At 42.6% G+C, this 12,006-nt stretch overlaps 1 protein-coding gene across 1 annotated transcript in view; it reads left to right on the forward strand.

Moving 5' to 3' along the window:
* Window positions 1-293: 293 nt before the first annotated feature.
* LOC121533093 (sodium/potassium/calcium exchanger 3) overlaps window positions 294-12,006 on the forward strand; it is a 42,993-nt gene continuing 31,280 nt past the window's right edge. The window contains exons 1-2 of the mRNA XM_041838857.2: window positions 294-751; window positions 4,852-4,983. Of these exons, the coding sequence (XP_041694791.1) occupies window positions 553-751; window positions 4,852-4,983 (331 nt within the window). The 5' untranslated portion in view covers window positions 294-552. The remainder of the gene's footprint in view (window positions 752-4,851; window positions 4,984-12,006) is intronic.

The following is a 12,006-nucleotide window of genomic DNA, read 5'->3' on the forward strand; positions in this document are numbered from 1 at the left end:
ACATCACGCAAAAAACCTTTCCAAGAAGAGGGTAGTGATAGGCGTGTACCGAGCCTTGAAAAAAAGGAATGTTATACTCTCTCACTGTCTCTAGGCAATTTCTACATCAAACAGCTTGCACATTTGATATCTTTTTCTCTCTCTCTCTCTCTCTCTCTCTCTCTCTCTCTCTCTCTCTCTCTCTCTCTCTCTCTCTCTCTCTCTCTCTCTCTCTCTCTCTCTCTCTCTCTCTCTCTCGTCGGACACAGCATCCAACAATCACATCACCATACAAATCAGTGAGCAATCTCGCAGTCGCATCCATGGAGCGCTCCTGCCGCCTGTCCTATATTGCATGAGATAAAAATGTAATATGACATAGAAGCAAGAAGCCCTGGCACTTCAAAAGGAAAACAAACCTTGCAGTCCACACCTCAACACTCGCGACTTTCCAACGATACCGACTTGAAACTTTTACGGAAAACAAACCTTGCAGTCCACACCTCAACACTCGCGACTTTCCAACGATACCGACTTGAAACTTTTACAAGACACCCCCCCCCCGGCCGCTACATGGACGAGGAAGAAGCCGCGGAAAGGATGCCTCCAGCCGGCGTCCGACCCCGGAATCGCCCGCCACAAGTGATGCTGAACCAGAAAAAGATCAAAGCGAGACGGAAAAAGCGGAAGGAGTTGGTTTTGATCCAAATATGCTTGTTGGGAGGGATGCTTCTCTTCGTCAAGGGGTTCTCCTACCTAGCAGAAAATTCAGGTGAGGGTAGGCTTATCAATTTACCCCTCTGTTGGGGGATGGAATGCTGAAGTGGGAGTTCCATATGGCTGTAATGTAGCCGATAGAGTCCATTGTTTTGTTACCATGTTTTGTAACAATACAATGTTACATTGATTTCGCACATCATGCAAATTGTGTTTAACTGTAGGCTACTTTTGAGTTGGTCTCATTTTTCACAGTTGTGAACTGGACTGGAGTGTGGTCAGGGGCGTCATGCACCCCCAAAATCTGAGGGGGCACAGAGTAGGTGAGGATGGATATAATATAATATGCCATTTAGCAGATGCTTTTATCCAAAGCGACTTAGTCATGTGTGCATACATACATGGCTGGTGTGTGTGTGGTTAGGGGGGGGGGGGATTTTTCATTTTTCAAACACCTGAAACATATTTTTTCCTGCAATCTAGAGCAGGGGTTGGAACCAAAATTATTTTCCAATGGTTTCGTTCTGAACAGAACCATTATTTATTTTCGTTCCGTTCCGACCTGCAAACATAAAGTTCTGAACCGGTTCCAACCAAAAATAGTAACGCTTTACATCGTTCCTTTCTGTTCCTTTTTAAAACGTTGAAAAAAAATATATATATATATATATAGCTCGACATTAAATTACTTCACCAATCAGTGCGGATAGAGCAGTTTGCTGTGGAGCAGGTAAGCAATTTATTCTGTATAGGAAAGTCATTAAGAGCAAATTGTATTTTGACGCAACAGTATGGTTTAATCATAATGAAAGAAAAAAACACAAACACACACTGTGCTGCATGTCACAGTGTAGAGCGTGCGATGCAACTGAAGTTTTGAGGTTGAGGATGGAGGAAGCTTGTTTTGAAGCGCTGGGCATCTTGTTATGACATTCATTATCTGAATTAGGCCCACATAATTATACCTATGGAGGAGTGGCTTCTATAGGGAAACTTTGAATGTCGTTGAACTTCCGAGTTGGTTTAACGTTGGACCAGCACAAATGTTAGCTAGCTAGCTAACAAGCTTGTGTGTGCAGAGCAGCACTAGAATTAAAAACACGTTTACCTTTTTTGTAGTTAATAAATCCAATGGGAAACGTGATAAGTATAGGATCCTTAACTAGCATTGAAAAGTCCATCCATTCTTCTCTAATTAAACATCTCTCCCTAATTTCTGAATCACTCTTGTAACGTCAGTAGGCTACAGTAACCTATGCTTCAGAGAGGAGAGGCAGGTAGCCTACACACACACGCACACACACTGGCAAAGATTTCCAGTTGCCAGGCAGACTCTGGAATAAGTTTGAGCGATAGAGTGAGGGCTTTGCATAGGCACTATGTTGCGATTATTTTGGGACTGGGAAGATAGCCCTATTTGGTAAAAGACCAAGTCCATATTATGGCAAGAACAGCTCAAATAAGCAATAAGAAACGACAGTCCATCATTACTTGACATGAAGGTCAGTCAATACGGGAAATTTCAAGAACTTTGAAAGTTTATTCAAGTGCAGTCGCAAAAACCATCAAGTGCTATGATGAAACTGGCTCTCATGAGGACCACCACAGGAATGAAAGACCCAGAGTTACCTCCGCTGCAGAGGATAAGTTCAATAGAGTTACTAGCCTCAGAAATTGCAGCCCAAATAAATGCTTCACAGAGTTCAAGTAACAGACACATCTCAACATCAACTGTTCAGAGGAGACTGTGTGAATCAGGCCTTCATGGTCAAATTGCTGCAAAGAAACCACTACTAAAGGACACCAATAATAAGAAGAGACTTGCTTGGGCCAAGAAACACGGTCTGGAGTCCAAATTGGAGATTTTTGTTTCCAACCGCAGTGTCTTTGTGAGACGCTGTGTGGGTGAACGGATGATCTCTGCATGTGTATTTCCCACCGTAAAGCATGGAGGAGGAGGTGTTATGGTGTGGGGGTGCTTTGCTGGTGATACTGTCTGTGATTTATTTAGAATTCATGGCACACTTAACCAGCATGGCTACCACAGCATTCTGCAGTAATACGCCATCCCATCTGGTTTGTGCTTAGTGGGACTATAATTTGTTTTTCAACAGGACATTGACCCAACACACCTCCAGGCTGTGTAAGGGCTATTTTACAGAAAAGGAGAGTGATGGAGTGCTGCATCAGATGACCTGGCCTCTACAATCCCCCGACCTCAACCCAATTGAGATGGTTTGGGATGTTTCGGATGGCAGAGTGAAGGAAAAGCAGCCAACAAGTGCTCAGCATATGTGGGAACTCCTTCAAGACTGTTGGAAAAGCATTCCAGGTGAAGCTGGTTGAGAAAATTCCCAAGAGTGTGCAAAGCTGTCATCAAGGCAAAGGGTGTCTATTTGAAGTATCTAAAATATATTTTGATTTACCACTTTTTTTGGTTACTACGTGATTCCATATGTGTTATTTCATAGTTTTGATGTCTTCACTATTATTCTACAATGTAGAAAATAGTAAAAATAAAGAAAAACCGTGGAATGAGTAGGTGTGTCAACTTTTGACTGGTACTATATATATATATATATCAAATATATTATATATATATATATATATATATATATATATATACTGTATATTTTTTCAAACAGGACAAATCTGAGGGGGCATGTGCCCCCTGTGTCTATTTGAGGAAACAATCTTGATCAAATGTTATAATTGCAGGAAGTCCTATATGCCACTGGCACAAATTGGTTTAAAAAAACATTCAATGCGTTGCAGTAACCTTAGTAAGTTCAGGTAAACTAAATTACAATGGAGTTCATCAAATGGAATTCATCAAATGTTGACCTTGAACAAACAAACGCATTGATGTGTCAGAGAATTATTGCCTATACAACTCCTGTAAAGCTCAGGTGTTTTATACTGCAGCTCAGCTGAAATCAGGGCAGAGTACCCAGGGGTATACTAAAAACACTTCTCCAGGTTACAGAGAGAGAAAAGCTGTCCACTCCTACTCTCTTCCTCTCCTACTATATACAAAGCACTTTAACTTTAAAACAGCTTGCTATTCAAGGTCCACGTTTGCTTTTAGTGAGCTGTCACTTATATCCCATTGAATCTTCATTACAGAACAGGGACAGAAGGCTTGGTGCTTGTATATGAATATTCATATTTCATACTCATGATTTGTGCATCACTGCTATGTCAGTGTGCGCATCCTGGTAACGAAAGAATGCAATGCAACAGGGACACACACTACTGTGTGTGTGTGTGCGTGTGTGTGTTCAAACCGAAAATGACACTCCAGCTAATGCATTTCTCCACATCCCATTGTGTGCCTGTCTGTTAAACTCTTAATCAACGTGCCCGAATTTCAATTAATTGTGTTGATTATTTATGATCCACTTAATGAAGTGTGTGTGTGTGTGTGTTATGTTCTCTGAGCTTAGCGAAGAAGTACTCAACGCCTTTCAGGCAGTGACACGTTAGTCACTGGTGCGTTATGCTTGTTATTTCTGTGTGTTTTGTATGTGTGTGTGTGTGTGTGTATGCATGGTCTGTGCATGTGTCTGTGTCTGTGAGAGGAGGTAAATACACATTGAATGTTGGCACGCAATGCCCTTTGCCCGCTGCCTGCCTTGTGAGTACAGAATCAAAGGTGGTGATGCCCGGTGGAAAGTTCAGCCATGCCTCAAGGTCTAACTATAGGACAATTGAATGCCTCTGATTTTTATTCAAAGCATTTCTCTTTTGTGTCTGTCAGGCATGTGGTCAACAAGCTAAAAAGGTTACTGTGGGTTTAGCATTGTCCAAAGAAGAAAATGAATGAATCCTGTGCCCTGTTTTTTGCCACTAGATGTGCTCTTTATTCAGAGTGCATTCATGATTAAAGTGGCATTTTGTGTGATTCAATGCAATGTATTCTGCCCCCAGTCCTTTCCCTTTGTTTCATTTCTCAGTGCATAATAACTTGACAAATATAACTTCAACATTCTCCAAAGACACTGACATAAAAGGATCCTCTTCAGACTATTACTGAACTGGTCCAATAACAAATGCTTGTTTTCGTTTTGTGTTGCAAAACATTTTGCTTCGATGTGCCCTGATGAACATGCCGTGGTTACCGCTTTTCAAGCCCCCTCTACCTGTGTCTCGTAGGTTATGACATATCCAGCCCCACCACGTATGATGATGAGCGATGGGGAGGCAGGAGGCTGCTGCAGGAGGAGGACACATTGGACAGTAATAGCAGCATGGAGGAGGAGGAAAATAAAAACTGCACTGAACCAGGTAAGAAAATGAAAGAAAGAAAGAAGGGAACGTCCCATTGCCCCTGCTCCAGGTAAGAGAGAAAGAAAGTAGGAAGAAAGAGAGCACCCCGTATCCTCCCTCCCTCCCTCTGTGATTCCCTCTCTCCTTATCTTCCCAATCTGGGGTAAAACAGACATTTGGGTCAGATAGGCTCCCATGAGCCTATGGGACATCACATACAGAGACACACACGGTAGTGTTCTTTCTGGGTGTTTCAGCACTTTTCCCACTTCTTCTCGGTCACATTCTGGGACCCTGTAGCTTTTCTGAAAAGTGAAAGTCCCCAGTTTCCATGGCGACCTCTTATCTGATCATCAACTAGCGACTTGGGCTTGTCTGTTCAAGCCGGCTCTCGTCGATGGATGAATGGGGTGTAAGAATGCATGAGTTACATGTTACACACTGCTAGATGTAATAGTGCTGTATAGAACCAAAAAGGGTTCAATCGCTTGCGTCATAGATGTCCCTTAAACTATATATGTAACTGCTAAGCACCATTATTCTTAGCAATGTACTTGACAGGTTTAGAAGCGCATTCCCCTACAGAGATAATAAAGTGACTCAAATCACAGGCTAAGACTGAGTGAATTTGAAGCAGGTCTCTTAGATGTGCTTTGTCATCAAAGTCCCACATCTCTTCCTTCCCTATATGAACCACAGCTGCTACTGTGTTCTTATTGGTCAGCTGCTTACGCATTTATGGACTTTCATCATCATCTTCCAGACCGGCCTATCCTGGATCATCTAGCCCAGTGTCTATTTATAGCCCTATATGGATGGAGGAAATTTGACTTTCAACTCTGTGTGTGTGTGTGTGTGTTAATGATGGGTTAAACTGAAGTTTGGGAGAAAGGAAGAGGGGATGGAGAGGGTTTCACTGAAGGATTGCATTGATGTTTGAGATAATGATGACACACACACACACACACACACACACCCTTCACCCTTTACCTCACCCACCACATTCCCCCTCCTTTCCCTCACTCTCTGGTGTGCTAATTAAGCAAAATGGCCACCATCAATCTCCCCTCTCATCCTCCTCCCTCAAGGTCACCCCTGTGGTCTATAAAAGGGAGATAGGGGTCGGAGGTCAAGTTATTCTCCTTTCCCTGCCTATTATAGTTCACCTCTCCTTCTCCTTGTTAAAATTAAAGCGAGCGTTTAAGAGGCCAGGACTCTGGAGTGACTCCAGTGACGCCTGGCGTAAAGGCAGAGGTTGAACTAAATAATAACCTCTCCTTTAAAAATGTACCCACACACACAAACACTGTTTGGACTAATAACCTCTCTTAAAAGTGTACCGTCTTTCACCCGTTTTCGTCATTTAATTTGCGAGTCCTGTTCCTGGTAAAGATAGATGTAGTATGTGTTCGTGTTAAGAGTGAGTCATGTGTTGATTTTACCTTTTGGGAAAGTGCTTTTGAGGGGGGGTGTATGATTGCTTGTATGATTGTGTGTGTCTGTGAGTGTGTTAGTGTACATGTACAGTGTGTGCAAATTTGTGTGTCTGTGAGTGCATCTTTTCTTGTTTTGTCTGTGTGTGTTTTTGTCCGTCTGAGAGAGAGCAGCCTGTATGCGTGTCTGTGTCTGAGTACCGGTACCCCTGTGGAGATGGACATGTGTACAGTGCAGGCCTAGAGGATGCTCCCTGTGAGCTCTCCTGTAGTACCTGCAGAAAGCTTCTCTGATTGTTCTGTTCCAACCACCAACGTCCTGCTGCTCCTCCACTTCAGACGGAACCCCTCATTTCACTAACACACACGTGCACGCCCACACACACAAGAACACACACATTACACACACAGACACAAACAAACACACATGCCGCCAGAAAGAAATGAAATTACCCATAACCCATCACACCCGTCATTACGCCCACCTCCCCTGATTTTAATTGTGGGGACCCCGCTGGGTGAGTTGATTTCTGATGCTTGTTTTTTGGGGGATTAGGAGAGGGGAGGGGAGAGGAGAGGAGAGGAGAGGAGAGGAGAGGAGAGGAGGGGAGGGGAGGGGAGGGGAGGGGAGGGGAGGGGAGAAATGTTCAGTAAAATATTAGAGTAGATATAGGGATAGAATAGGCCAGAAAATAAGTGAGGGAACAAGCCACAGCTATGGGTTCAGAGATTTCTACCCTTCATTATTTTTAGAGGCTTCTGGTGGTGTAGGCGGATGGATGCTCTCACTCTTCTCAGGGATGGGAGATGATTCCGATGAGGAGTGTTGGATTTGAGGAGATGGAATTGGTGCTCTGGGGTTTGTAGGTAGGGGAATTTGTCCTATGCCCTTCTAGAGCATAGGACTATGTAGCAAAGGAGGCTGGTGGGAGGAGCTATAGGAGGATGGGCTCGTTGTAATGGCTGGAACGGAATGAATATGTTTGATGTGTTTGATACCGTTCCATTCATTCCAATCCAGCCATTACAATGAGCCCGTCCTCCTATAGTGCCTCCCACCAGCCTCCTCTGTTATGTAGGCTATTTTCACACAGCATCTCGCCAGAGTAGGGAAGAGATGTGATGTGTGAGATTGCTGAAAGGGCTATGGGGTTGAAGAATAGGTGACAGACAGACAGAGAAAGAGAGAGACCCAAAGGGTGTGGGTGTTTTTAACACACTTTCATGGCCTTTGATTTATTGCTGTGAGACTATTGGACATCAGACTTGTGTAGTTTGTAAGAGAACAACACAAAAGGATGTTCTTAGAACTTGACCTTGTTCTAGTCTTTGAACATAAGTGTTTTCATTAGAACTTGGTCATTCAACTCATCCGTCGAAAGCCAAATCCTGTTACATTTTAAACGTGATATGATTGAAAACTGTGTCTCTTTTATAACTAATCCTTGTGTTCTTTAAGTCCTTCATTAGGATACTGTAGACAGTTCTAAATGCATTATGCACACAATCTATAATGAATCCAAAACGTTCTAGACAACTGCATGCCCATATGATACAGTATGTGACGATAGAATGAGAACACAAACGCCGCCGCTGTAGAGGGGACCCAGTGCATGTGGCTGCGACAGTACACTGCTCTCTCCAGGGGTCTCCTTTCCTCCCGGAGGCGTTCAGTCTTCAGCACACACACTCTGTTTTGGCCATGACTTAATCAGGGTTCCCTCTCTGAAGGGTGTGTGCATGCACAGTGTGTGTGAAGGAACGATTGATTAATTGCAGTATGATGCCCCAGATGTCTGCAGAGGTGGGCGATAGCTAGGTAGATAGGTATGTGTGCGTGCGTGCGTTTGTGTACCTGTGTGCGCGTGTGTGTGTGTGTGTGTGTGTGTGTGTGTGTAGGACTCCTAGCACTTTGCCCCGTAGGCTCACTAGAAGAGATTAAGCTTTGTCTAACTCCATGTACTGTTGATGAATTAATAAAAAATAAAAATAAACTCTTATGACTTCTAACTGACAGCTCTAACATCGTGAGAAACATCAGTCCTGGGTTCAAATACTATTCGAAATCTTTCAAATACTTTAAGTGTTTGCTATAGCCTGCCAGATGGGTGGAGTGGGCGGTTGCAGTTTCAATTCTAGTGGTCCATTAGCCAGGCAAGCTCAATCAAGCAAAGATAAAGTATCTGAAATGATTTCACCCAGTATTTGAACCCAGGTTTGCTAATCATATTCATGTTGGTGATGACCCGTCTATCCCGAGAGAGATTTCCTTTGAGAAATCAACTGCTGGTTATTGTGATGCTTGAGGGGGCTGAGGTTGGGGTTTTCATAATAACATAACAACAACAGCTACAGATGGTGGTTATTTAATAAGTGTGTGTGTGTGTGTGTGTGTGTGTGTGTGTGTGTGTGTGTGTGTGTGTGTGTGTGTGTGTGTGTGTGTGTGTGTGTGTGTGTGTGCGTGTGCGTGTGTGCGTGTGTGTGTACTTTAGTGTGCAGATTTGCAGAAGCCATATAGTTATTGCATGAGGAATAAGGAGGAGATCGTTCCTCGTGGGAATAAGACCAATCCATCTCGGTAATTAGCTTAGCAAGTTTCCCCGAAACTGTCACTGGGGTCACCACCTCTTTCTTTGCTTTTATCGTTCTCTCTCTCTCTATCTCCCTCTCCATTTCCCATCTTTACCTCTCTCTCCCACCCTATCCCTCCTTCTAGCTCCTTCCCTCTCTTAGCAGCTCACCGTTGAATTATAGAACCAAGGATGTTGTCCTACAGTGGAAGTCACTCCACACACCTTTAAAGATTCATCTGAAAGTTAATGAGATGGGAGATTGGGGGGGATGTTCAGCAGTGTTCCTGACTGCTAGGAACATCCTATTCCTTTAACTGTTTCCCCAGAGAGGTCAGAGGAGCTTAAAGAAACCTGTCTTTTTACATTTTTACACATTCCTCTTGAGTAGGTTGAGTAGGCGTAATGCTGTGGCTCAGTGCAGTACAATGAGTGTCCCTGAGTTAGATAGATAGTGCAAGTGAGGCCAGGGATTTCAGTAGAAGATACTGGGTCACGTCAGCACATACCTTTCTCTCTGTGGTGTCGATAGCGTTTCCCCTAGTGATAGTGATGAGTCCTATGCACTATCTTAGGTTAGCTTATTTCAGGTTTGATTAAGATGCTGGGCATTTAAGGTGATACAGATGTAGGATCTTAATTTGATCACTTTTGTTGCTGAGGATTTTCCTGCCACTGCAGGAAATGCAGATAAGCTTTGTGATTTACATAAATTCACTGAAAACTCACACTAACACACAGTTATATTAACAGTGTTGCACTTTTCATTTATCCTACTTTTGGCCAGCTATTAGCTAAACCACTGGTCAAGCAACATTATGGTCTAAACGTTCAAATCCTGTTGCTGCAGGATTATTTTGCTGTGACAATACTAGTCAATTGAAGCTCCCACATCTGTAGGTTCATGATGGCCTTAATGGTATCACTCGCTCTATATCACCTTGAGCATCCATAGCTCTATCTGTATATTGGAGAGTGGTTACATTTCCCGACGACATACCTTCCCAAACAAATGACCCGAAGAGGGTTCTTTTAAGTTATTTTTAGTCTCTCTCATTGTCTCCCCAGGCGTGTGTCCAGCTTGGCACGCGATCCTAGTGCCTAACTGACCCTTTTGACTGAGAAAACTCTTCCAAACTGCATGCAAACACACACACACACTTAGCTCCCGGTATAGGTCAGTTGTCACTTAATCTCTGTTAACCCAGAAGTAAACGCTCGTGTATTTTGGTCAGCTGCGTGATTAACTTCTGTGTTCGTACCTGTTAAAAATGTAGAGTTCCGGCAAAAACGAAGTCTCCACACTCGCAAAAGGAAACTCTCAGCCAAAGCCCCCTTGTGAAAGAGGTGCTACTGTACTGTCTCTCACACCTAGTTGTCTTGTTACTGTAACTGGATAGAAAGCAGTTTAAGCACTGCCTTCGCCCAATCCTGAAACGTCCAGATAACCAGTGACGAAAACCCCAAAACCAGAACTACCGGTAATGTTGCTCAAGCATCCCATTCAGTCCCGGCAGATTCTTCAGTCTACACGCAGAATCTGCCCACGGGAGATTAGTTCTCACTTAGAGTGAATTCACTCATATGTCATTGGCTGGGGGTGGATGTGATATGTCAGTTCGGAAGCCCGCTTTGACTTGTCTTTGACTGGAGGGGATGGGAGGGGAGGGGCCCGATGTCATATCGCGTTCAAGGATCATTGGTGTCGATTCAAGCAGACAGCTAACAAATAACATCAAACTAATGTTGTTTTTATTATTAATTAGGGATGGGGGCAACTTCTTGCTGCGCGCAGTGCTCAAGTTCAGAACGGCTGTCAGTCAAAACCCATACAGCACTGTGAAGCACAGAGCCTGAGCTCTGATATCATGCATAGCATATTACTGTACAGCCACTATGTTTCAATGTAGGTACTTATCAGTGCCCAAATCTGCCATTTTCAACCTGTATATGGGTACGAGTGTAAACAGCTACATGAGAAATAGATATTTTATCATTATCCATTTAGCATTTTAAAGTAGATTTTGACAACGATATGCTTCCATAAGATCATAGTAGGCATCCTATTGCATAGTACATTTTAAAGAATGGTCCTCTTAAGATACAGCAAATGTATTAAATACATTACAAATGTAGTATAGTATAGTGTACTATAGTATAGTATAGTGTATAGTGATGAGTTATTAGTGCTTTTTGAGCTCGTTTCGGTTTGATTATTAAAAAAGAATCAACATTTTCTATTCGGTTTTGATCCTTTTTTTTAAACATTAAATGCACTATGCATTATGTGGGTTGAATGATGTAACAACGCAGAATAAAACAATTAGTAAAAGTCCCATGATGGTAGTGACTGTCCATTACTGCTTATCACTTATTAACCATCATTTATTCACATTACTTTAATAAAATATTTCAGTTGTTGTGTATATTACGTTTGTTTTATTTGTATATATATTATATTATCTCTATAGAGCTGCTGCCTATGCTGTCAATCAAAATCACTATTTTAGTAGTTCAATGTAAATAAGGCATACTTTTATGGCTTCTGAATACCAATACCCCTCGATGTAACTGCTCTCTATATCCCCTCTTGATCATGCATTCTTCTGTCTCTTACATAGCAGGTATAAAAGAAACACGGACCGGACAAGTAGCAACGTAATGGGTTATGGTCATTGTAGTTAATTACCACGTTTTCTGCACTAAACTGTGTTGAATATTGGCCTGTTGGAAACTACAACTCCCTACTACATTGCACAGTTCGGGCATGATCTGATTTATCTCTAGATAAACTGCAGCGCAATATGCACATGGAGTTTACAGAAAAAAGAACTAATTATTCTAATAATTGAACCGACATAGGTCAATTAGTTGTTTAAAAACCAAAAAATAACCGACATTTCAGTTAATCACTCAGCACTACAAATGTAACATACAACTGCAGGAAAGCATTACCATGAGGACTAGTAGAGGATATGTGTTCAGAAGTGGAGGTTTTATGCTGTAGAGAAAATGTGGTTTGGCACACACACACATCT

Source organism: Coregonus clupeaformis, unplaced genomic scaffold (assembly GCF_020615455.1).
Source record: "Coregonus clupeaformis isolate EN_2021a unplaced genomic scaffold, ASM2061545v1 scaf0331, whole genome shotgun sequence".
Taxonomy (NCBI): Eukaryota; Metazoa; Chordata; class Actinopteri; order Salmoniformes; family Salmonidae; genus Coregonus; species Coregonus clupeaformis.